Genomic DNA, 27,347 nt, shown 5'->3' on the forward strand with positions numbered 1-27,347 from the left:
TGAGACACAATTGCTCCTGGCAACACCGCTCTATTCCCGAGAGAAAGTTGAGCACCAAAGACACTCTACCTGGAGCCTTTCTTCTTGGCTGAACTGGCCTTTGGTCAAAGAAATGCCCATACCTCAACCACTGACAGAAATACAGAGTATTCGTGAATGGAAAAAAGAGGACTGTCATATCCTGCCAAGACAGGGTAAGATAGTTTTGACAAGTTTCTTGACTTTGAAAATGGTATGTCAGTTATGTTAGGCCTTAGCCAAAGTTGGTTGCTTCAATGCTGCAAACATGACCTTGGGTGATTGCTGAGGTAGCTAGTTGTCTCTGTGATTTGTTGCATGTTTTGGAAGTTGTTTGATTGCACTTCCTAATTACTCAGGTAACATTATTTCCCTTCTCAGATCTTCGATGGGGTTGAAGACTATATAAATGTAGTTACTTTCCACTCATGACTTGGCCAAGCTATTTATTATACAAGACCTAAGCTAGTTAGAATAGGATATTTGTACTTATTGTATATAATTTCATAGTAGGTTTAGAACTCTCTTACTTAAACAAAGGGGGGGGGGTGTTGCGGGAGGTCCTTCTGCTCCTCCAGCCAATAGCCGCTGAGATACCAGCCCATTGGGGCGTGGTCTCTCTCCCTTTAAAAAAGCGGCCACTTCCCTCCTCGCTCTCTTTACTTCCTGCTCTGGTTCCGGCGACTAGACTCCCTTCCTCATTGCGCAGAGGGCTGTTGTCTGGGATGGTGATCTGTAAGTTTTTTCCCCTTTAAATAAATAACCATTCTATTAATCATAATTCCAAACTAGCGTGGGACTGTTTGTGACTTACGCCTTCACCTTCAACCACCTCTACAGTGTGCCCCTGTGCACACTAAAGACACGCATGCATATACGCACACACACGCGTGCACACAAACAAATACAAAAAACAAAAACAAAGAAAACAAAATTAAACAAAAAACCTACTCAGTATGGGAAAGGACTGGTAAGGGTTGTGACTACTTTAAGTCAAGTATCACTGGTGACTATTTTGAAAGTTAATTATCACAAAGAAACATTCATTGTACACAAATAAGGAAATAGCATAAATCGTATTTTCCTTTTACACAAAATTTCCTGAATGTATATGTGCATATAAGTGAAATCCTGGTCAAATAACAAATGTTTTTAAGATCCATAGGTGATTTTGCCAAAAAAGAAATTTTCTTAATTATATGATAGGTCAGATCAGTGCATTTCACAGGCTGGGAAAAGGGGATATTTAGTAAAATAATTTCTTACCAACCACCATCAGTGTGAACTCGAACCCCTTTTTCACTGATTTTCGGTGAACTTGATTGGGAAGATTTGCAAATCCAACATAGCCAGGAGTTTCTGGATTTATAAACTGAGTTGGTTGTTGCTAAAGTAAGATTTTAAAAATAAAAAAGAGCTAATGAACATCTTATTGGTTGCTTTTATGACATTACCAGATCTGTGATAAACATAGGCAATCAGCAGTTCTACAAATTAAAAAAAAAAAAAAAAATCAAAGAAACTTCACAAATTATCATTTTCAAAACTTACACCATTATCAAAAAACAGTGTTCACTTAAGAGGACAAAAGAAAACACAATCTGGAGCTGGAGAGACAGCTCAGCAGTTAAGGGCTCTGGCTGCTCTTCCAGAAGAACTGTGTCAGTTCCCAGCATCCACATGGAAGCTCACAACTGTCTGTAACTCCAGTTCCAAGGAATTCAACACCCTCATATACATATGCAGACAAGACAAAAAAAATAAAAATAAGTCATTAAAAAAACATGATTCAAACTTTGTAGCTATATGCTGACTCATAATATTTTGTTAAATATTCTCCTTAGCAATTTAACTATGCAAAATATAAAATATTAAATTATCTCAGTGCAAATAAATTTAATTACAGCTTGAGATAAAGAGAATTCAGAAAACAGACTCCTTTCATTCAACACTTAGCTAAAGAGGAGCTGCAATCAGTTATTAGGTATGATGGGTCTGTGAAAGCATCCAGGAAAAAACAATTCTTGCTATTCTTCCTCTTATGACAGACACAAAACTTTGTCTATGGAAAGGCAGAGAAGCTAGGAGTGGAATGTTGAGAATTCAGCTTAAAACAAAAAACAAAAAACTATGAAACAAAAAACTATGAAACAAAAAACTAAGCCCACAGCTGACTATACTGAAATATCTATCTGTTTGAGACAGGCTCCCTGCACATTCCTGGCTGGTCTGGTGCTTGCAATCTTCCTGCATCAGCCTTCCAAGTGCTGAGATTATAGGCATGTGTCACCGTTAAGAGGCACGATGGTAAAGAGGCGGTTAAAAGAATTCTTGATGAAAAAATAACTGGTAAGACTAAAGATGACTGAAGATGTGATAAATCAAAAACAGTAAAACCACAATCTAGGATATGGGAAGATAAGAGTACTTGCTTTGCAAGTCTCAGAACCTGAATTCAACCACTATAACCTCAATTAAAACACACACACACACACCAAAGCAAAACAAAACAAAAAAAACAAACAAAACAAAACTGGGCATGGGTAGTAAGCTTTTGTGATCCCAGCCCTGGATAAGCAAAGACAGATAGACAGTTGAAGCTCTAGGCCAGTGAGAGATCTGATTGTCTCTCAGTCTCTCTTCCTTCCTCCTCCAACATGATAAAATAGGAGAGGGGACAAATAAGCCTACAAACAAAACACTGGTGAATAGTGAGGAATGGCGCCCAAAGACCCAAGGTTGACATCTGGCTTCTACCTACACACACACACACACACACACACGCTAATGTACGTACACACAGTAAAAGCTGAGTGGGCGAGCCCAGGGAGTGTGTGCAGCCAGGTGCAGGTGAGGAACCCAGCACCATGTAACTTCTTTCTAAAAGGAGCAACTTCAGCATCGGTTTCTGTACTCTGGGGAGCTGAGCAAAGGGGGTGTCTTCTCAAACGTGGACATCCAAAGCTGCACTCAACACATTAAAGCTGAGTAGACCAGAGAACAAGACCTCTGGTATGCCACAAGCACACACTCACACTTTCATCCTGTTCTCATATGCCAGCACTCACATAGAGCTACAGACACAAAGATTCACATGCACACAAACATATACCCAAACAAACACCATACTCTAACACACTATACTCATTCAGCTTTCAGAAACTCAAACAATCTTGGGCTGGAGAGATGGTTCAGTGGTTAAGAGCACTTGGCTCCTCTTCCAGAGGTCCTGAGTTCAATTCCCAGCAACCACATGGTGGCTCACAACCATCTGTAATGAGATCTGGTGCCCTCTTCTGGCCTTACACATTCATGTAGACAGAACACTGTATTCATAATAAATAAATGCATCTTTTAAAAAAGAAAAGAAACACATATCCTTACACACTCAGACTGTCATTCACAAGGAACTCCCACATGCACACTTACCACACTCCCACTCATGCATATATACACAACATACTTTTATCTTCACATATACAAGTCTTACGCATACCATACGCAGCTGCACAGTTACACACACACATACACACCCCACACACGTTGTGTACATGCAAAAATCCTTCAATTTATGCAGTGGCATATTAAAAATGAAAACATTTTAATACACTATCTGAAGTAGATGAAAAAGACAAGGTATAGCCTTTCTTTGAGGATGACATTTTCTAATTATCCATTCACATATATACACAGATAAAAATATACCTAAAACCTTCTGGGTTCTAAAATAATGGCTTGTTTATCTTTGCTCCACATTATTTTATAGAAAGCAAAAACTCATGTTATGGCTTTCTTTTCTTAAAATTTTATGTGCATTAATTGTTTTGCCATGTGATTTGGGCACCCTGGAACTGGGATTAAGAGACAGTTATGAGCTGACATATGGTTTCTGGGAATTAAACCTGGGTCCTCTGGAAGAGCTGTCAGTGCTCTTAACTGCTGAGCCATCTTTCCAGTCCCATGGCTTTTCATTTGTAATAATAAACACCCATAGACTAAATAATAAAGGACAAAGACTAAAAATTAAAGAAAAATGGTAATTTTGCAGTTTTAGCCACAAGTCCCACTTTGTTAGCTTATATCTATTAAAGCTAATTTATACAAAGATTCTGGACCACTTTATTTTATTTTTTTTTTTTTTTTGGTTTTTCGAGACAGGGTTTCTCTATGGCTTTGGAGCCTGTCCTGGAACTAGCTCTTGTAGACCAGGCTGGTCTCGAACTCACAGAGATTCACCTGCCTCTGTCTCCCAAGTGCTGGGATTAAAGGCGTGCGCCACCACCGCCCGGCATCTGGACCACTTTATAAGGGCTAATCTAAACCAATGTAGATGTCTAAAAGCCCCAACAATTTAATTATATGAATTACCGGAATTCTGAATTGCTACTTGATTGGTTTTGGGAAAAAAATCTAAGACAGTTAAGAGCATTTGCACTGACAAATTTAAAAATTTGGAAAAGGTAACTCAAAACTTTAGACTAAAAACCCAAAATTGGAAATTTACCTATAGAAACCCTACTTTTTAACTATTTGATAATATAAAACAATTTCTCTTTAGACCATATATATATGACATAAGACCTTACCTTAGACATCTTCCTTGATTTTTCTGTCTATCTGTTAAAAAACAAAACAAATATCTGAATTTGAATACACACATTTAACAACATGAAATGATCCATGAAGATACAGATATGTGACATCAGTTTTTTTCTAAAGCTTCTCTATAGCTTGAAACATTGCCTCCCAAGTGCTGGGATTAAAGGTGTGCACCACCGCCTGGCCCAAATATATATATTTTTTTCAGTACCGATTACATTTTAGACATCAGGAATGAAATGGGAGAAAAACAACCTACAACTTAACTGAAGCCTTTCAAAGAAGAAAGGATACCCCTGTGCCTGTAGTACTGTAACGTGATTTGTGTGCCATCTCTTCTTGAAAGATTCCTAGAGTGACTTGAGAACTAAATTTTAGCACGGAGGTACAAAGTGCACTGTGAAGCACATTTACAAGTAAAGAGGACAGATTGAATTTGTTAATATTTATGTGCCTGCCTGGTGATCTCTGAAGTCAGAAGGTATCAGACCCCCTGGATCTGGAACTATGGAGGTCTTCTGAAAGAGTAGTAAAGGCTGTTGGGCACTAAGTCCACCTCTCTAGCCCCAGAGGACTGAATTCTTATACAAATTTTACAACCTTGAAACTCTGGGAAACAAGGAGTGTTAATTTTGATTTCCTTTAAAACTCAGAAAGCTTCTTTGATGTTTTCTAAACCTTAACATATGTGAGCACTGCAAACCCCAATTTTCTCTCTCAAACAGAAATGTTTTCAAGCTCCTAAGACAAAAATGAGGTTCTCGCACTTCACCGTATTTGGGCAGGCTAATTAAGGCAAGCATGCAAAAAATGGGCCTTTAATTCAGTATTATTATGTTTCATGGGAAACCTAGGTTACAGTCTTGATTCTCAGTTTCTAGTGGCTTCTATAAGCCTTACTGTTGAAAAAGTAAGGAAACCTACATTATTACAAGAACTTTCAAAGTGCTGGGATGAGGGAAAACATAGAGAGGCAAAGAAAAAAGAATAAAATTTTCCTGTCAAAAACAAATACCAGAGTCTGTACATTAATCAGCTCTCTGGAACTATGAATAGATGAGTGAATTAAGGCCTTTGGGTAGAAAGGACAATCTTTAAAAATGCTATTAATAGAACAACTAAAAATATTAATCCCAGCAAAATTGAAAAATTAGGAGCAGGAGTAAAAGCAGAGACGTAAAACTTTCTAAAGGAGAGAGAAATGGGTCAGAGGAAATATGGTTTGTCAGAAGCTATACCCTGACTGCAAAGAATAGAGTCCAGTTAGGAAATAAATGGAAAAGTAAACACTAATGGGGAAAAAAGTAGACTTTCCGAATCAATAAAAAAAATACAAAACTATGGTGCTGGCCTACATACCTGTACCCCCAACACAAGGGAGACTGAGGCAAAAAAACAGTGAATTCAAGATTAGCCCTGGATATCTGTCTTGCATTGTGGGTTTTGTTTTTTCCTTCCTCCTATTATATATTTCTTGCTGGCCTCAAACTTAACAGGGATCCAATTGTCTGTCTCTGAGTTCTGCAATTAAAAGAGTGATCCACAACACCCAGCTAATATTTATCTTGTTTAAGCCTTAAAAAATAAAAGTAAAAGTAACAGCAACCTAATCAACACCTAATCAAATCTGCAAAACATAGGGAAAAAGAAGAAATTATCAATAACAATCTTAACATCAAGACAAAAAAGATGAAATTCAAAAAGATGAGCGTGAAAAAAGGTACCCTCCATAAAAGACAGACTGTGTTAAAACAAACAGACCAGGCAGTAATAACCTGATTGTACTGCATATGGAGTGAAGGTAGGGCAAGAAAGGTTGAAAATAAAGAGGCAGGCAAAGAGATACCCCGCCAGTGCCAACACAGACAATCGTGAAGTTGTTTTTTAAGTCACAGAAGAGTAACTGACAAGAGAAAATGTTAACAATGTATTTTAACATAAAACATGTAGGATACAGTTTAATACCATTTGTATGGAAAGAAAAATAGACATACGTATAAAATCATGCATAAAGTATTAAGAAAGATATACACCCCACATTTATGGTTATCTCTTTGTTGTTTTGTTTTTCGAAACAAAGTTTCTCTGTAGCTCTGGCTGTCCTGGAACTCAGTTTTGTAGACCAGGCTAGACTGGAACTCCTAGGGATTCTCCTGCCCCTACCTCCCAAAGTGCTGGGAATAAAGGTGAGCTGCGCCGCTGCCACACACACACACACACATCCTCGGCTATGTTCACATCTTATAGTTGAATTGGATTTGATTACAACTTCCCGAATATAGTTCATCAGCCCAGCAACCAATATACTTCATTTGTTTCTCTGAAATTAGTCTAAAATAATTTTTTTTTTTTACCACAGCCTGCCTCATAGGTCACAAAATATTTCCATCATACAGCTACTGCTGTTTCCATTAAAAAGTTGATGCGACTTGCTTTTATATATTGGTGTATGGAGAACATTCTTAACTAGTAAAAAGAATGCCACAGTAGACACCTGGCTGTACAAAGTTATATAGAAAACTGGAAATTCTCTACACATGATTTTCTCTCTCTCTCTCTCTGTTTTTTTTGTTTTGTTTTGTTTTGTTTGTTTTGATTTTCCAGACAGGGTTTCTCTGTAGCTTTTAGTTCCTGTCCTGGAACTAGCTCTTGTAGACCAGGCTGGCCTCGAACTCACAGAGATCCGCCTGCCTCTGCCTCCCGAGTGCTGGGATTACAGGTGTGCGCCACCACCGGCCAGCTTGATTTTCTCTTTTTTTAACACAGGAAAAAAAATGCTATCATTAGCTGTTTTACATTCCTGGTATAGTTTGAAATGTGTAATTCAGGAGTTAGAACTGAAGATTTCTCCTCCTACCAGCAAATGACCTGTAGTGAAAATTATGGATTTCATTTCCAAATGTGGCTATTAATATTTTTTTAATTAACAATTTTAAGTGAGATCAGGGATATTAAAATGTTTGTCTTCTGTAAAAAGTCAAAACAAATGTTAGACAAAACATCAAAAAAGAATTTAAAATTTATTGTGGCGGGAAAATTAGCTCCTTCCCCCAGCATCCAATTCTTCCTGCTTTTATTGATGTCCATGTATCAGAAATGTCAAGATTGTGAAGTTATTTTGATTTTAATAAATGACATCTGAAGTCTTTAACAGTTAGAACATAGAATATATTTAGGATCCCATGATAACAGAGTTGTGTCCCAAATATACATGTATAGGCCATCCTACCACTCTTGATAACTTACATTAAACAATGCCGAAAATAAGATTTTCTGTTTCAGAACCCACTCTACTGTAAAGCTGTTTACTGGATTCTCATTTAAAATAGTAAGCGAGAATGTGGATCTTCTGAAGTTAAAAATCAGAGACAAACACCTGCCCAACTTCAGATGCTTTCCATGCTCTTGTACTTCCCCCAACTCCTCCCTAACTTCTGCTCCCTCCCTTGGGAGTGAAACCCAGACAAGTCTGTGGTTAGCTGATTAATATAGTAACTATTGGCATCCTATCTGTAAGGAAGCAAAATCTGTCAAAGAGCAATTTTCTGTCTTTGCCCTTTCACACAATTCAATCCTGCCTTTTTTCACTTTCTTCTTTCCCAAACTCGTAGATGACTACTAGAGTGAACGTATGAAGTTTCCACCAGTATATTTCTAGCAGCTGTTGGTATGTTTGAAATGATCTGATCCTAGCAGAATCCTTCCATACCAGTGGGATACTACCAACACGACATTCCTCCGGTTCAAAATCTCCATCATCCTCACAGTCCTGCAAGATGGTCTGCTTATCCTTACACCTTATGCTATAGGCACAGATATTATGGGTGAACACTGACTTTTTTCTTAGTCTCACGGAGATTGACAAGAACCATTTTTACTCATTTAGAACAGTACTGTGGCCAAGTGTGCTTTAAAAGTACTTCTTCCTTCGGTATGACTCATTTTCACTGATGCTGAAATCCAACGCTTTAACTGGTTTTTTTTTTACTGATATTCTAAAATGAGATCATCTTTGTATTCAATATTTTCTTCAGTCTCCCCCCCCCCCTTTATATCTGAGTCTGGTTCTGTCAACCTGAAATTTCTGTATCAGAATATCTTTAAAAAAAAAAAAAAAGATTTGTTTATTATATGACATGTTTATTATATATGCATGTCAACCTATATGTCAGAGGAGGCATCATTATAGATCTCATTACAGATGGTTGTGAGTCACCATGAGGTTGCTGGGAAATGAACTCAGGATTTCTGGAAGAGCAGCCAGTGCTTTTAACCTCTGAGCCATCTCTTCAGCCCAGAATATCTTTTCTTTTCTCCACGTACTGGCAAAAGATTCTTTCACCAGTATTCTGTCTTTTTTTTTTTTTTTTTTTTGGTTTTTCAAGACAGGGTTTCTCTGTGGCTTTGGAGCCTGTCCTGGAACTAGCTCTGTAGACCAGGCTGGTCTCGAACTCATATTTTGGGAGGACCTGGCCTTGATCAAAGGACATAAAGGGGACACTCTCACCGTACCAAAAAGAGTAACTTTTCCTTAAGGCTTTTTGATAATGGTGCACATTCTGCCCTTTCAGCCAAGGTGCATTCAACTGATAAATAAGTAGCTGTGCCTGAGTATTTACTTGGTAACATTACCTGCAAGCAAAGTGTCTATTTGGGGCCATCTATATCATCAATGATTCTAGTACAGAATTATTTTGGCACAGCCATTAATGACAAACTATTCCTAGCCATAAATGGTGTCACTTCTTCAATTTCCTCATTAGTTCCAGAGGAATAGGAGTCCATCATCGTTAAGATAAGGAAGCATGGCAGCAGGCACTGGGGCAGCAGCTGAAAACTCAAATCCCTATCTATACACCTTGACATTGTTAATACAAAGCAAGTGGAATTCAAGAGAAAATAATAACACAGGAACAATGCATTAATAATCATTTAAAGATTTATAAGGAAGATATAACATGTCCTGTCCAAATACCTAACTGCAGGCAGAACCACAAAGCAAAGACAAAGAAAATTACCAAGTCAATTTAATAAAGATACAGTTCAAACGAGGAAGTATTAATAGGCTTTTCTTAGAATTGAACAGACTAAATAACAGTATTCCAAGGGTAGAAAGGTAATAATACAACCAATCGTGCTTAATTGATATACAGAGCTTTATAAAATAGGGAATAAATAAAATCACATCTTACATTTTGAAGGTATTAACAAAATGTGAAAACTTTAATTTACCTTTTAGGGTTTTGTTTTAGAGACAGTGTCTTACTATGTAGCCTTGACTGTCCTGGAACTTGCTATGTAGACCAGGCTGGCCTCAAACTCATTAGAGATCTGCCTGTCTCTGTTTCCAGAGTGATTGGATTTAAGGGTATATACCACTATGCCCAGCTTTTTATAATCAATACTCTCAGTGCATGAACTGTTTAAACTAAGTGTGAAAAGAAACAAAGTAAACTCTCAAGGAGCTGGAATAATCCTGAACAACTCTTGGATTAAGGAAAGCCCAAAAGCAAAACTCACAAGCTGTCTGCAGAAACCAAAGGAGATGGGAGGCCCCAGGAGGGGAGGGTCTTCAGATGTCCACATTTATATGAAAAATTCAAACTTGAGTTTCACATAGTTTTATCAGTAACATTGAAAATAAAGAAATTTTCCCGGCCGGGCGGTGGTGGCGCACGCCTTTATTCCCAGCACTCGGGATGCAGAGGCAGGCGGATCTCTGTGAGTTTGAGGCCAGCCTGGTCTACAAGAGCTAGTTCCAGGACAAGAACCAAAAGCTACGGAGAAACCCTGTCTCGAAAATCAAAAAAAACAAAAAAAACAAAAACAAAAAGAAATTAATTTTGTCCCTAAAAATATCCACAAATAACAAAAAATTCTAAAGAAATAAAGAGGAAAAAACGAAACTATGCCAAAAATACAAAGACAAGTAAATTCAAAGAATCTTTGAAACTAATTCTTGTTTGTTTTTGAGGCAGGGTCTCACTATATAGCTCTGGCTGTCCTGGAACTCAGCTATAGAAATGAGGCTGACCTCTGACTCACAGAGATCCACCGGCCTCTGCCTCCCCAGTGTTGGGGTTAAAGGCGTGTGCGACCATACCTGGAAGAAACAAATTCTTCATACAAACCCAATTAAAGAAATGAGAACAAACATAAAAGGTGGCACAATCAAAGATGCAGACTATAAAAAGGGCCACAAATTGAGAATGAGAGAAAAGAATACTATCCCCGGTACTATAAATTACCAAACTAGAACAAAAACTACAACCAGTGCCACTAAATAGCCCACTAAAGCTAGATAGCCCGTGGGGTAAAGGTACTTGCCTCCAGCCTGAATACCAGGGTTAGATCTTAGAAATCCACATGGCAAAAAGAGAAACCAGGTTCCAGCAAGTTCTTCACTAATCTCAAGCATACATAAGGAGCATATGTCCTCACTCCCACCAAACACATAAATGTAAAACAAAACAAAACAAAAAAAATCTAGCCATAAAGCAACACACACATACATACCCTAAACTAAAAATGTGAATGGCTAACACCAGATGGAATTAGAGCAAAATAGCATGTAATTCCGAAGAGATAATGTCATTTAACCATTCCATTTAACTATTCCAAGCCATTAGAAAAAAGGAACATGAACCAATTTATCTGTGAAGTCAGCATAATTTCAATAACAAATCCATAAGGGAAAGGAAGGAAGGGCCCTGCAATAAGAAAAGACCAGCAAACATCAAATCAACCTCATTCATGAATATAAATACAAAAATTTTAAATATTTGCCAGCGATTAGATAGATGATTCTAATATTGTATCAAAGGTACCAATAAGACATAAAAATCAAGAGAAAGCCATATATAGATACTGATGACGTATAAAATAAAATTCAATCAATATACATGAAAGCACTAAGGAAACTGCTTAAATATAATTCAGGATTGTTTCCAAGAATAATAGCAAATGCTATTCCTCAAACAATGAAATTACTTAAACTAGGGGCTGAAGAGATGGTACAGGTGAAGAGCACTTGCTGCTCTCTTCCTGGGGACCTAGGTTCGATTCCCAACAATGAAACAGCAGTTCATATCTGTCTGTAACTTGAGTTCCAGGGCACCTGGTGTCCTCTTCTAACCTCCCTGGGCACCAGGCATTGTGATATACAGATGTACATCTAGACAAAACCTTCATACACATTAAATATAATGTTTTAAAAGAGATACTAAACCTATTTGAATAGTAACCAATAAGATTTAAAATGTCCATTGCTCTCATAATTACTTTAAAACACAAATAAAAAACTTAAAGCACACACAAAAACATCACAATAAAACCCTCAAGTACTAACCTTTATTCAATTTCAATAATTAGCAACTCAAGGCCAATATTAGTTTATTTCCAATTTCCCTGAATTACAGTAAAGCAAATCCTAAATACACACTTCATTTATAGTTCAGTATGCACAAGACTCCTAAAAATGGCAAGCTATTATTTCTAGAGAAAATTAATTTTAACTGTTTAGATCAATCAAATACTCAACTGCCTCATTTTTTCATTAGAATCAAAATGAAGTAGGATCTATATTGCAGTTTTATTATTATTTAGTATTATCCTATTAGGATTAGTGAATCAAAAAAAATCATGAAACGAAACTATTTTGCTGACAGGACTAAGTATGCATAAAACATAATACTTGAGTTATAAGAACACAAAACAACAGTAGCCGGGCATGGTGGCTCTCACGTCTTTGATCCCAGCACTTGGGAGACAGATGAAACTCTCTGAGTTCGAGGCCAGCCTAGTCTACACAGTGAATTCCAGGACAACCAGCACTGCATAAGAGAAAGACTCAAAAAAAAAAAAAAAAAAAAAAAAGGCCAACAGTAAAGCAGGCTGAGAGGTACAGGCCTTCAATCTCAGGTATCTGAGTGACTGTCACAGGATCATGAGCACAGATGTTCCAGGTCAGGCTGGAACAAAAAAAGAACTTTAGAATAAGGTAATTTATTTGGCCGGGTGCTAAAAAAAGGTATGTGATGAGTCAAAAGTTTCTTTCTAGCTGGCTGTGGTGGTACACTGCTGTAATCTCAGCACTCAACAGAGAGGAAGACTGCAAACCGGAGGCCAGCTTGGACTACACAGGGAGACAAGGTCTCAAAAACTGTAAATTTCCTACTCTCTGTGTGTGTGTGTGTGTGTGTGTGTGTGTGTGTGTGTGTGTGTGTGAGAGAGAGAGAGACCCCTGGTTTCATGTATGCTAGACAAGTGATTCTATCAATGAGCTGCACGCAAACATTCAAAGTTTCTTTTTATACAGCATTAAACATTTAGGAACAGAAATAGGGGAAAATACTTTTTTTTTTTTTTGGTTTTTCGAGACAGGGTTTCTCTGTGGTTTTGGAGCCTGTCCTGGAACTAGCTCTTGTAGACCAGGCTAGTCTCGAACCCACAGAGAGCCGCCTGCCTCTGCCTCCCGAGTGCTGGGATTAAAGGCGTGCGCTACCACCGCCCGGCCAGGAAAATACTTAACAAGAATAAAATCAAGAAAATCGAACCTCATGTGGTAGCACAGCAATAGAGGTTGAGGCAGGAAGATTACAGATTTGAGGCAAACCTGGATTATACAGTGAGCTCTCAAATAGTATAGGCAACAAAGAAACCACGTCTGAAAACACAACAAAACACTCAAATACAAAAGAACACATTTTAGGTTCTTTGTCTCTCTTTTTTTTTTTAAAGATTTATTTATTATGTATACAACATTCTGCCTCGATGTATGCCCGCACGCCAGAAGAGGGCGCCAGATCTCATTACAGATGGTTGTGAGCCACCATGTGGTTGCTGGGAATTGAACTCAGGACCTCTGGAAGAGCAGCCAGTGCTCTTCACCTCTGAGCCATCTCTCCAGCCTCGTCTCTTTTGGTTTTAAGACAGTCTTTGTACTCAAAACTCACCTTGAACTGGCAATCCTGCTTCAGCCTCCTGATTGCTAGGATTACAGGGGTGCAATACTATTCTTGGCCAAAAACAGATTTGGGGGGAAGCGCTAAACATATTATTGTTTCCCCAAATTGGTATAATTAATTCAATTGTAAACTGGCATCCGTAAGGTATGACTTCTTTAAGCCCTGGGTAAAATAACCTTTGTGTTTACTTGGAAGGATAAATACCTGAGAGAAGTAGAAGAGTAGATACTTGCCTTCACCACTATTATACGCATTTGATTCCAAACCACCACAAGAAGATACAGGAAGCATCATGAGCACCTTTTCTACCCTGCAGTATCTACACTGCTTTACTGACCCAAGTTCCCATGAAGACATGGGTCAGTTCAAACCGTATTTTCCTTTCTTTCAAAATGTTTCCTGATGCAGAAGGAAAGTACAGAACTGAAGAATACAATGATTCTTCAATATGGAGCATGCCAGGCTATGAATTCTTTACATGCAAACCACTGGATCCACAATGGTCTTCTAACAATTTAGTAACCAAAACAAAAAAGGGTTTAGGTTTTGTGAAGGGGGTATAATAGGGATCCAGGACTCTTGCACTCAGAGAAAGCACTCTACCAACCGAACTATATATCCCCATTAATGCCAAAATGAAAGCTGCGAGAGGAATACTGAATTTCTAAAATACTTGGTTTTTAGTGAGAAAACCTTGATCCATTAACATATTGCCTAAGTACAAAGTGCAGATCAATTAAATCCCCCACATCTAAGATAGGTGAGTAAACTAAATTGTTATTCTTTCACACCGTGTAAATTTCAGATGTCTTAAGTTATTTGTAAATTCTTTATCTTTGACCCACAGCTTCTTTATTCCAGAGTAGTATTATCACCCCAAATTAGATCAAAAAAAAATGAATAGGTTAACAAAAGTGCATTTTTGACATTAGAAGCTTATTTTTGCAAGTGGCATTTATAGTAATGGAATACTCATAAATAGAAAGCGCCATTCATGTACATAAACTGCTACATTTGTATGCATCACCCCTCCCTTCCCCCAATGAGACTTCTCAACCTAGGATCCTGAGCTTTTATAAAGTGCCTGGACTACCTTGCCATTTAGATTTCTTAGATGTGAGGATTGCACAAGTACATTATGCAGCACAACGCTCTTAATGGAGCTTGGGGCAGCAAGCCACAATCAAAGGGAGCTGAATTACACTCATGAATGATAATGGAAGGAGGTCCCACCCCCTTTCCCTAGGCTATCCAACTAAACCAGAATGAGAATCTGATCTCATTTAAAAGCTCTTGATCTTTACAGAGCTGTAAAGAGGAAAAACAACTCAAGGTGGAAAATTTGAAAAGTAGAACGTGACAAACTTTACAACTAAGAAAATCATCACCAAAATTAAATATAGCAGCACAAAATGACAGTCTGGAAGTTGGGTACTGCAAAGAATCCCTGACCGGCGACTATGAAAAAAAAAGCCACTGAAAAGGATTAAATCAGAGGCATGATGAAGAAAGTTTTCATGACCTATACAAAACCCTACTTCTCCATATGTTAGCAAGACTAATTCAGAAATGTATCTGAGATGCTAAAATCAGGCCACCCGCCAACGGACTCGCCAAGGGCCTAGGGTGACCCCGCTGTCGGTCCCCCACCACCTCTCTATAAATGATAACACTGCGGAAATACTTGAAAACCCGAGGCTTGAATCCCTTGCTATGCAGTAGGCACACCAATACTAAACCCCAATGGAACACCTAATCCGTCTGATAGAAATCTCACCTAGAGCCCTGAATACCAAGCAGCGAGCAGGAACTAACACAACAGATAAGAAGACGGAGAACGTGGGAGGTAGCTGAGCTCCAGAAAAGACGAGCAAACTGGGCTAAGGCCAGCGCCAGAGACCACAGCGGTCTGAACTAGAAGTCCTAAGTATAAGAGTCCGGCATTCGTGTAAGATAGGACTTACATGGCCGGGAGTCACTAACAAATGAGGCCGGAAGATACAAAAAGGCCAGGCGTGGTCTGGGCTTAAGACCCGCTTCAGAGTTAAACTTCAACGCTTCTCACCGTCAGAGGCTTCCGCTCCATGCCCCCTAGTCCGGGTCACTACCACTGTTCCAGTTCTTTGTCTAGCATCGCACAACGCCGGGGAAGGCCACAGCAGAAAAGATCCCTCCTCCATACAATTATCCACAGTCTCCAATTGGGAAACTTCATTAACATCTCGGGGTGACTACTAGTCCTTCGCTTCCCCGGGACGAAAGGGCACCGTTAAGTGAGAAGATGGCCACACAAATAGAAGTGCTTCATAGATGGGAATCTACAGCTGCCTCGCCCAACTTCACCACCCGCCACCACACAGCATTTGGACCGGGCGCGGTAATCTCACCGGAACCAGCCACGCCCGCCCCAACGCCCTGGACCCGGCCAGGGCGATTACCCAGATGGGGGACGCCCGTCCAGTTGTCCCCGAAGGGACGACGCCCGCCGCGCGTCCACGGCCGGAGCCACGGACCAAGGGCGCGGCCGCCCCTCCCCCCACGCGTACCCCTTCCGCACCCGTCACCACGGCCCGAGTAGCCGGGGCGACCGATGGAACCCTCGCCAATTCCTCAGGACGGCCAGTTCGACTGGGGCCCCCGCGACAGTGGAGACACACCGCCACACACACTCACCCACTAACACGCCAGAGAACTCTCGTCGGACCACAGCACGGGCCTGCCCCGCCCCGCCCCACCGCGCGCGCGAACCGATTGCGTCATCGCGCCGTCCCGCCCCATGCCAACTCCTTCCTGAGCCCCGCGTAGTCCCCTCCCCCGAGGCTGCCAGCAGAGCGCAAGCGTAGACCCGGCTGGCGTCCACCTCTGCGCAGGCGCTGTGCCCCTCCCACGGCGGTTGGCCATATAGAGGCTGGGGGCGGGGGGAGGTCAAGCGTAGCCTCTTCTCCTTTACCAAGATGGCGTCTTGTTCCTGTTTCGCCACAGTTCCTACCTTATGAGCTTGGTTTCCTCGCGCTAATAAGAGAGGAACAGGTAATGAGATGCTTCGCTTTGTGGGAAACTAGAGTTGGGGGAAGGATATTCCTTAGGAGGAACGAGGTGTCCACTGACACTGAGAGCCGATCGGGGGCGGGCAGGTGGCAGCGTGAGTGCGGAGCGGTGAAGGGGAGGGGGTCCTTTGCCTCTGCCCTTTCCTCCAGGAAGATGGCGGCAGCACCGAGCTCGGAGCCCTGAGCCGGGATGGACAGGCGCCTTTGACTTGCCGGCGGGCATCTCTAGCCGCCTCCGCGGTCGTCTCGATGGCGGGTCGCGGTCCTGCGATTGGATAGGCGCTAGTCACGTGGATTCGCGGACCCCTCCCCCCCACGCAAACCATAGAGTGCTGCCTGTCCCTGGGGACGTGGCCTTCCTGTGCGGTCGTGAGCCCGTGCCCCGCGGGGGAGGGCGGAGCCGACACGGCCCCTCGCCTCGTTTGGTCTAGGGGCGCGCGGTGAGATCCGCGGCACGCCCTGCGAGCCTGCTGGTCGCGACCGGCGCGAAGTTGGGGAAGGTGCAGTGCTGGACTGCGGCCTGGCCCGGTTGTCCTTTCCTCTGTCCCGGGAGGTCCTCTGACAGGGCAGCGGCCGCAAACTCCCGCCTAGGCCTTGCACCAAGGCCTTTCTAGAGGAAAACACCCTAGGGTACCCCCGCCTGAGAGAAAACCATAACCGCGCGACCCTAGTGAGTGATGTGCACAGTGTCGGTACCCCAAGCTGTTTTGACTCATGCCTGTTGTAAGGGGGTGTTTTGTGAGTATCTACTTTTGAAAAGTAGCCGGTTGCTCGTGGCTACCTGCTGTATGTATCCTGAGTTAGAAGACCGGAGGGTCAGTCTGGGCATGGTGTTTGCATACGTATAACTATACCAAAGGAGAAACTGACTTAGGTTTTATTAGTGTTTAGAGACAACGAAACAGTATTGGGGGGAAACTGGAGAATTACAATCTTCACTTACATCATGACTTGCCCTTCAGATTTTGGTTTTTCTACATAAGCCCTCAAGCAATGACTTCACATATTTGTTGGTGTGCCCGCCTTTATTCCCAGCACTCAGGAGGTAGACTAGCCTGGTCTACAAAGTTCCAGGACAGCCAGGGCTACACAGAGAAACCCTGTCTCAAAAAGCAAAAAAAAAAAGTCTCTTTCTTAGCAAGTAACTTTCAAAAACCCAATTAAGTCAGTGATTGTTCTGTTTGAGGCTAGTAGCCACAATCCACAAGCTAAATATTTATTATGAAAGCATATGTGAATATGAAAACATGGGGCAAAACCTATTGCTTAGGCTTATGTTTTGAACGCTTTAAAGTACCATAGGCTAAACTTGTTAAACTTGTTACTTATGTTAGACACTGGGATACTTGAAAGCAGTGCTTTAAAGTGGCTGAAAGGGTCTTTTGTTTAAAAAAGTGTATTAATACTTCTGCTTTCAAAACAATCCTTAACTTATTATGACAGTTTTAAACTTAGAGAAAATGGGGCATATTTTCTCCAGTGTCAGGGATAGTCTTTGAAAAAGTTAAGTAATTTCCAATGGCAGCCAAACTGTGTTGACTCATTAGTTATGAGTCCTGCACTTCTTAGAGGCTTGCTTCACCTTGAGAACACCTGGAAGAGGCAGCTGGCTCAGAATGGACAGGGACACTTACACAGATAGATCCTTATCCCTTCCTGTCTTACAGACAGGTTGACTTCTCAGTGGCCAAATAGACTTTTAAGTACGTTTCTTTTAGTATTGTCTTAATTTTCTAATGTCAGCCTAATAACCCCACTTCTTTGGCTTTTAAAATAATGGGGCACAACATGCTGTTAAAAGATTCTGGAGATGCAGATAGAAAAGATTTATTTTTCTCTTAGCTGTCTATGGTCTAGTGTAGAAGATTTACTTGGAAAAGAAAGCTTATTTTACAGTCTAATGAGGGCCATGATGGATTATATGAATGAGATAGGAAAACATAATTAGTTGTTGGAAAGCCTTACATACAGCGAAAGGTTGAGAATTCAATAGTCATCAGCTGATTCCTTGAGCGGTAGAGGGCTTAGCTGAGACTGTGTGAAGAGGGCATTGTGACCTGCTGAGTCCCATCTAATTCTGAATCAGGATAGGATTATGACCACTGGGATGATCTGTGACATTCCTTACATTCTATCTGTAAGGTCGATTCTTCATTAATACCTCCCAACTGAAAATGATTTACTGTAGAGTCTTGAGCAGAGAGCATGCTTTTTTGTTGTTTTTGAATCTCGGACAATTTCACACATCTATCTTACATATCTTGGTTATCTCCACTCAAAACTCTCCCCTTCCACTCTCTGTGGACAACACCCTTCCCCTTTTAAATAACACAGAGTTCAGTTAGTGCTTTTAGCATGAACGTGGAGAATCTACCAGCATTCCCTACCAGGAAGAAAAATGATACCAGCCCAACCCCTTGGCAGCCATTTATTGCCGGTAACTCCTTAATTGATGTGGAGCTTCATGAGCCCCTATCCTGTTCATAACTGAAATTGACTGGCTTAATCTTGTGCGGATAACTGTACTGCTCTGAGTTTGTTCCTGTAAGGCCATGTCCTGTCTAGCAGGCAGTACTTCATAGCACTTCTTCCTGTCTTCTGACTCCTCTATTACTTTCCACCCCTCTTCCGCAGTGTTCCCTGAGTCTTGCTGGGAACCAGACCCCATTTAGGGCTGAGCACTCACAAGAATACCAGATTTCTTGAACATTTCATTTTGGATTAAAAAATTCTATTATCTTAGAATTACAAAGAAGTGACTGTTCTTTAGTGTTATTAAAGACTGTGCTTTGATAAACAGTTTTCATCATGAAGACATCAAAGACTAAAGTGGGCTCTCATTTTTAGTTGTGCAGGTAAATATTATTTTGGGTGTGTTTTAAAACTTTATTAAAACTAAATCCGTAAGCTCATTCTTTTATGAATAATATTTTTTAAGGCAGGAAATAAAATGTAAAACAAATTACAAAAACAAGCATGGTGAGAATTTATCATGTTTTGATTTAAATGAGCTAGGGGTCTCAGAAAAAGTCTGTCATCAGGGAGGTAAATATGAGTCTACTCTTCTCTTTGTACCCAATATATTTTATAATTTAAAATCTAAAAAAAGCTACAGGACTAGAGAGAAAGCTCGGTGGTTAAGAGCACTTACTGCTTTTGCAGAGAACCTGGATTCAGTTCCCAGCACCCAGATAGCCATTCATATCTGTCTGAAATTCCAGTATCAAAGAATCCAACACCCTCTTCTGGATCTTAGGGTACCCGGCCAAAACATGGAGTGAATACATAACATTTAGGCGACTTTTACAAGCATGAAAAGAAATAACTATAGTTAGGAATGGGGGGTGCATGTCTGTAATTCTAGCACTTGAGAGGCTGATGGAAGTAGCTGAGAGAAGAGATTCAAGTCCTGCTCTGGGTACATGATCGCCTTCTCATTACTTTTTATTCTAGAAGCTGTTTTGATGAACAGAGAAAGACGGAAGACTCTTGATGGATTGTAGCCACACTCAGTCATGTTCTTGTCCAGTTCTTACAGACAGTGGAGGTGCTCTGTAATTGGCAAAGTATAATCTCTTTTGGCTTCTTTCCTCTGTTCCTTTTCTTCCCCCCATGGCTCGTGCTTTTTTGTGATAACCTGTTGGCTGACTCCTCGTATACTACAATTAGATGTCCTGTCTGTGTCTCATTCTGGAGAGCTTTTGTGTGGCAAATTTAACATTTCTCCTGGATTTCGAGACTCCATTGTAGTCTGAAGTAGGATGGCAAACTGATATTTGCCCTTCCGAACTTTTGTTCTTTTGGCTGCTTTTGATGACATAGGCCATCTCCACATATTCCACATACTCAATCCACCTAGGGTGCATTTGTATACATGTGTACACAGGATAAAAGGCTGTAGTCCCAGCCGGGCGGTGGTGGCGCACGCCTTTGATCCCAGCACTCAAGAGGCAGAGGCAGGCAGATCTCTCTGAATTCGAGGCCAGTCTGGTCTACAAGAGTTAGTTCCAAGACAGGCTCCAAAGCTACAGAGAAACCCTGTTTCCAAAACAACAACAAAAAAGGCTGTAATCCTAGCACTTGGGCAGTAAGAAGATCAAGCTTTGTTATTCCCAGCTATATGTTGAGTCCCAGGAATCTTGGACAACATGAGACAGTTTCAGAAAATGTTATAAACAGTGCTTCAGTAAACAAAACACTCTCATGTTTAATCCAAACATAGAAAAGGGCAAAAGGGTTATTCTTTACATGTTATGTAATTACTTAATTGGAAAATTGAGCAGAGCTATTGGTGACAAGATTTTAAGTTGACCAGGTACAAAATATCTGCAAATCTAGATTTATTTGTTTATTTATACGTAGGGTTTCTCTGTGTAACAACGCTGGCTACCCTAGAACTCACTCTGTAGACCAGGTGGCCTTGAACTCAAAAAAATCCACCTGCTTCTGCCTCCTAGGTGGGATTAAAAATGTGCGCCGCCACCTGGAACTGGCTATTCTGGAACTCTCTATGTAGACCAGGCTTGCCTGCCTCTGCCTCCTGAGTTCTGGGACTAAAGGAATATGCCACTATACCCAACTTTAGATTTCTTCTCTGTAGAAATAATCAGGTACAGAATAACATAGAAGTAAGACATGGTGGCACACCCCTGTAATCTCAGTACTCAAGAGACTCTGTCTTGAACGTATGCACATGCACACACACATACCCTCAACGAGAAAACTGATCTGATTACCTACCACAAATATGTGTGAACATATAAATGTGCACAAATACATATGTATACATGCATGTGGATTGTTGTGCGTGTGAGTATGTGTGTGTGTATACAGGCACACAATAAATCTATAGCACTTAACGAAAAATCTAAAAAATTATTGAAAGGCTTTTATTAGACGACTGTGTTGTAATTCCTCCACAAGTTGTAACTCTTGGTTTTTCAAAAGGTGTTGTTGTTATTACTTGGTTTGGGTTTTGGTTTTTCGAGTCAGGGTTTCTCTATATAACCCTCACCCGCCTTGAACTCGAGATTTGCCTGTGTCTGCCTTCTGAGTGCTGGGATTAAAGGCCTGTTCCACCACTGCCTGTCATGATGTTATTATTTTTTGTTATGTTTATGAGGGGAGACGAACATGTGCTAGTGAGTGCAGGTGTCTGTGGAGTGCCCTATCAGCACTGGATTTCCCTGAAGGTCCAGTAGGCAATTGTGAGCCACCCAATATGGGTGCAAAAGCAGCAGCACACACACTTAGCTGCTAAGCCATCTTTCTTGTCCCTTGTTGTTTTGGTGTGCCTGTGTTTTAGTTTTATTTTATATGTATGGGTAGTTTGCCTTCATGTATGTCTATACACACATACGCAGTGCCATAGAAGCCAGAAGAAGGCATTAGATCCCCTATTGCTGAACTTACAAACAGTTGTGAGTTACCATGTGGGTGCCATGAACAGAACCTCTGGAAGAACAGTCAACACTCTTAACAACTCAGCTATCTAGCTCTCTCTTGATATTTTTAAGTAGAATACCTTTTATTCTTGTACAGTTTCATTCGTGTAAACAATCCATCTTGATCGCATGCATCTCCCAGCCTTCTACTCAATACAGGCACCGCTAATACTTTCCTAGTCCCTACTTTGCATTCTTTCCTTTGTTGCTATTTTGTTTATTAATAATGCACTGAGTCCAGTAGTGTGGCCTGTTAGAATGTCGACTGATCTTGTGCAGGTAATCATAGCTGCCCCAAGTTTATGAGTGTATTGGCCACACTATGCTCACAGTAATCCTCTCTGTCCTCCAACTTTCTGCCCCTTTCTGTGATGTTTCCTAAGCCATTGTGGCTGGGGCAGGGCTGATGTAGGTGTCCCCATTAGGGCTGGACACGGAATAGACACTGCACCTCTGGACTTTGACCCTTTCGTCAAACTGCAGAGGAAGGTTCTCTGGCCACGGTTGAGGGCAGCATTAATCTGAGTATAAATACAAATATTTAAAAGGCAACTTGACAACACATTACTTTTTTTTTAAAATATTTATTTATTTATTATGTATACAATATTCTGTCTGTGTGTGTTTGCAGACCAGAAGAGGGCAGCAGACCTCATTACAGATGGTTGTGAGCCACCATGTGGTTGCTGGGAATTGAACTCATGACCTTTGGAAAAGCAGACAATGCTCTTAACCACTGAGCCATCTCTCCAGCCCCCAACACATTACTTTTTCAAGACAAGGTTTCTCTGTCTATACTAGGCTGTCCTCTGCCTTCCAAGTGCTGGGATTAGTAGTTGGTTTAGCAAAGCAATAGTACTAGGTTCCTCCGTAGGGCCTGTGACCATCAGCTTTTGACCACGTTTACTTTATCAGGCCTGAATTTTTTTCCTGTGGACCAGACCTCAGTTGAATCCAAAAGTTTTTGTTGTTGTTTTTGTTTTGTTTTGTTTTGGCCTTTTGAGATAGGGTTTCTCTGTGTAACAGCCCTAGCTGTCCTAGAACTAGCTCTTATAAACCAGGCTGGCCTCGAATTTACAGATATCTGCCTGCCTCTGCCTCCCAAGTGCTGGGATTAAAGACGTGCGCCACCACTGCCTGGCAAATTCCAAAACATTTGATTACTCCCATAGCCTCTGTGCCACTGTTAAACTAGTGCATGCATCCTCCCTGGCGGGTTGATATTGTAGCATGCAGGGTTGGATACAGTGATGTCTTGGATGCTAAGGATTCCAGATGTTTACAGCCATGCCCAGTACTTCCCTTGGTTACTGATAAGAATTTTTAAATTAAAATTTCATTTAAAATCAAGTTTATATCTTCCTATATTTTAAGTGTGAACTCCTAGAAAAGCCAAAGATACCAATACTCTACCCCATTTACAGTTCCAGCCTCTGTAGAGAACCCACGAGGTAAATTCTCTTCGTTTTCCAATTTAAAAGTGCTGTCTGATTGTTTTCCACCCGTGTTTCCTATATTGTCTCTTCACTTAGCTGAGAGTAGATGAGAAGTTTCTAGTCTGATGTGATTCACAACTAGGTCAAATGCTGTAAAATGAGGTTATCATACATCTTGTTTGCTGAACCTTCTTAGTTTTCTTTATGTTTGTCACTAAAACCTAATTTCACATTCTGCACATATTGTTGAAATCTTTTAATAAATGTAATCCTTTTTACCTGATGAAATGCAGTATTCTGCCCATTTCAGTTTTAAGGTTTAATGTATTTTTATGTGTATAAACGTATACCTGTTTGTATGTGAGAGAGAGACCGAGACCTTTGGAAGCTATAAGAAAGCATCAAGCATCAGATTCCTTGAAACTGGAGTTACAGAGAGGATTGTGAATAATCATGTGGATGCTAGGGACCAAACCCAGACCCTTTGCAAGAACAAGTGCTTTTAACCTCTGAGCCATCTCTCCAACCCACCCTGCTCTGTTTCATTTGGTGTACTGGAGAAATGGGATCCCAGGTCCTAGAAGACAATGCAGAGCATAGCCAAGTGTGTGGCCAGAGAGCTAGAGATCAAGGAAAGAGGAAAGCAGACTTTAAGGCCCTTGGTTATTAGGTGCCTTTAGAGACCTGCGACAGAGTAACACTAATGGTGGCCATAGTTTTCCCATCAGTCTGGGAGTCAATACTTTACTCTCTCCTTCTGAGGGAGACTTAAGGGTGAATGCAGTTGGGGGGAACAAACAAAACATGGTCTGTACCTTTGCCTTTTATTTCTTGCTAAACCTAACCTGAGACTATCTCACATTCTACCACTTATCCAGAGGGCTGCATACCCTCCAAAACTTATCATACGCATACAGTTGTAACTTCCTTGCCATTAAAATTACCTTTTGTCCAGCTAGGACAAGTTCGTGTTTTTAAATGCAATAGAGCTCTAGCAGGTTTAGGCTTCTCAGATGATCATCCTAAGTTACTTTTTGACTAGTCTAAAAGGATGTCTTTTTCAATGGATTGATGTTTTCTCAAGTTTTGCTTCTATCTCCTTCAGCAGCACTATTTTAAGCTTACAATTTGAATTTCATGTCAGATCATCAGTCCTCTGTTCACTCCGGTTCTGTTGGCTGACTGGATATTGTGATTTTTAGAAACATGTGTTGCATCACTCTGACAGAAGACTGGAGAGAGGTTATGAAGAGTGTGGGCTTCATAGTCAAGAAATTCATATGGAGCTAGAGAGTTGACTTAGTGGTTAAGAGCAGCATGCCTACCGAGCAGTGGTTGTTCATGCCTTTAGTCCCAGCAGTCGGGAGGCAGAGACAGGTGGACCTCTGTGCATTTGAGGCCAGCCTGGTCTACAGAGCAGGTTCTAGGAAGACTCCAAAGCTACAGAGAAACCCTGTCTTGAAAAACAAAAAAACTGGGGGCTGGAGAGATGGTTCAGCAGTTAAGAACACTGACTGTTCTTCCAGAAGACCCAGGTTTAAATTCCAGCACCCACATGACAGCTCACAACTGTCTGTAACTCCAGTTCCAGGGGATCTGAAACCTTCACACCAATGCACATAAAATAAAGTTAAATTATATAAGAAAAAAAGAAAAAAAAAAAAACTTGAGTTCAATTCCCAGGCAACTCACAGCTACTTGTAATTCCATCTACTATAGGATCCAACTCCTCTGGCTCCTGTGGATCCCTGCATTCATGTGTACATAAATATACACAGATACATACCCATAAAATAATAAAAAAATCTTTTATAAAAATGAAAAATTCAGATGGCAGATAAGCTAAGTGAGATTTCAAACTAACAGTAAAAGAATTGCCTTAAAATTATATTTTCCTCACATCAGACTGGGAAAAATAGACACGATAATGTTAGTTATTGTCAAGAGTGACAAGGATAGTTCACAGATTGTTACTGGACAGTTGAGCTCATTAGAAGGTGGTTTTCTTCTGGCAGTACAAATTGCTGCATTGCCTGGAAAAAAAAAATATTTTTCAGGAATTTTCCCTAAGGCGGTTCAGACCCAACTGAACAGAGACCTTCCTTCCTCCCTTCCTTGTTTTTACTCCTTCAGCCCTTCCCTTGAAAGAAACTCACAGAGTAGCCCCAGGCCAGCCTCAAATTCTTAATACTCCTGCCTCCTCTCCCAAATGCTGAAATTAAAGATAGAAGCCACCACAGGCAGCCAAAGAATTTTCTTTTCAGCATTTTTTGGTAGCTAGTAGTAAGATGAACAAACAAAATATAAGATAGCTTTAATATATACCTTTAATCAATCCTAGAACTTGGGAGACAGAAACAGGTGGATCTCTGAGTTCTGAGGCTAGCCAGAGCTACATAGTGAGATTATGTTTCCAGAAAAAAAGTACAAGATACTCAGGAGTTCCATCAGTGGGGGATTTATTGTTATGTTTACTCAATATGATATGCAGTTGTTAAGAAATGAATTAGATTTGTACATAAATCTTAGACAGCCGTGACCTATTTATGTATGGAAATAGGTATGGCAAGTGGTAGAGGTATGTAATGAGATCTTGTTTTTATTTAAGCAGCTTGTTAATGTTTGTACAGAAAATATCTGTAAAAGATTGAACATGGCCGGGCGGTGGTGGTGCACGCCTTTAATCCCAGCACTCGGGAGGCAGAGGCAGGCCAATCTCTGTGATTTCGAGACCAGCCTAGTCTACTTGAGCTAGTTCCAGGACAGGCTCCAAAAAACCACAGAGAAACCCTGTCTCAAAAAAAACAAAAACAAAAAAAAGATTGAACAATGAATTTGGAAATGTTTTCTTAAAGAATAAACCTTGAGCTAGGTGTGGTGATGTACGTCTTTATCTTTAATCCCAGCACTGGGGAGACGGAGGCAGGCAGGTTTCTGAATTCAAGGTCAACCTGGTCTATGTAGTTTAGGACAGCCAGTGCTACATTGTGAGATCCTGTCTCAGAAAACAAAAGCCAAAACAAAAAAAGACTTAATTTTTACATAGTTCTGTTCCATAGTTTGTATTGCTTAGTGATAAAATTTCATTCCTTGTTAGACCATTCCTATAGCAGCTACACATTAATACCAGTGAATTAATTTACCAGTATTAATCAAACCAGTATTGATGTATCCCCTCCTATCCCATCTCAGGCCCTGCTGTGGGCAGAAGACTCAGAGTAGATGGAGACTCTGCTGTGACAGCAGGCTGCAGCTGGAGTGACCAAAGGTAGGAAGTTGCTGGTGTAGAAACCAGTTTTTTGCAAGTGGCTGTGAGCAATCATGAAGGAAGTTTCTGAAAATACTCTCAGCTTTGCCCTTTATTCCCTTGTGATGGTTTCCAAACTTTCTAAAGGTGAGCACTGAAAACATGCAGCAGTATTGGCTGTCTTAGGTTCAGACTGCTAGACCTCCATTCTTCATCCCTGACTGGATCAAAGTTTGAGGTGTTACCTACCTTTAAGCTTTGCAACTGTTATTTTTTGTTAGTGTTGAGAAAAGGTTTCACTGTATACACCATACTGGCCTTGAACTGGCTACACAGCTCACATTGGCCTTGAGTTCACCTGACTCAGCAAAGCACTGCTGAGTGCTGAGATTTACAAGTGAGGGCCACAGTGCTCAGCTTTTGGAATTGATAGGGTTTTTCTTCTTTTTTTGAGACAGTGTCTCACTATGCATCCTTGGCTGACCTGGAGCTCTCTATGTAGACCAGGCTAGCCTTGAACTCAGGTCCTCCAGCTTCTACAGGTTCTTTTCTCTCTCTACCTGCATCACACAACTTTGCTAAAATGGCTG

General features: G+C 40.8%; 2 protein-coding genes across 6 annotated transcripts in view; one reads left to right on the forward strand and one right to left on the reverse strand.

The window, feature by feature from the left end:
* Septin2 (septin 2) overlaps positions 1 to 16,332 on the reverse strand; it is a 39,706-nt gene extending 23,374 nt beyond the window's left edge. Inside the window, exons 1-3 of one of the 5 annotated variants that reach the window (XM_057759158.1) lie at positions 16,257 to 16,332; positions 4,605 to 4,635; positions 1,285 to 1,405 (exon numbers count right to left, since the gene is read on the reverse strand). In XM_057759158.1, coding sequence (XP_057615141.1) covers positions 1,285 to 1,405; positions 4,605 to 4,613 — 130 coding nt within the window. In that variant the 5' untranslated portion in view covers positions 4,614 to 4,635; positions 16,257 to 16,332. Of the gene's footprint in view, positions 1 to 1,284; positions 1,406 to 4,604; positions 4,636 to 15,648; positions 15,905 to 15,970; positions 15,987 to 16,140; positions 16,231 to 16,256 lie in introns of those variants that run through there. The other 4 variants (XM_057759168.1, XM_057759174.1, XM_057759178.1 and 1 more) reach the window with 4 other exon arrangements.
* Positions 16,333 to 16,476: 144 nt separating this feature from the next.
* Hdlbp (high density lipoprotein binding protein) overlaps positions 16,477 to 27,347 on the forward strand; it is a 77,970-nt gene continuing 67,099 nt past the window's right edge. Inside the window, exon 1 of the mRNA XM_057755807.1 lies at positions 16,477 to 16,613. The gene's annotated coding sequence lies outside the window, so the exon portion shown is untranslated. The remainder of the gene's footprint in view (positions 16,614 to 27,347) is intronic.

Source organism: Chionomys nivalis, chromosome 2, assembly GCF_950005125.1.
Source record: "Chionomys nivalis chromosome 2, mChiNiv1.1, whole genome shotgun sequence".
In the NCBI taxonomy this organism is placed as follows: domain Eukaryota; kingdom Metazoa; phylum Chordata; class Mammalia; order Rodentia; family Cricetidae; genus Chionomys; species Chionomys nivalis.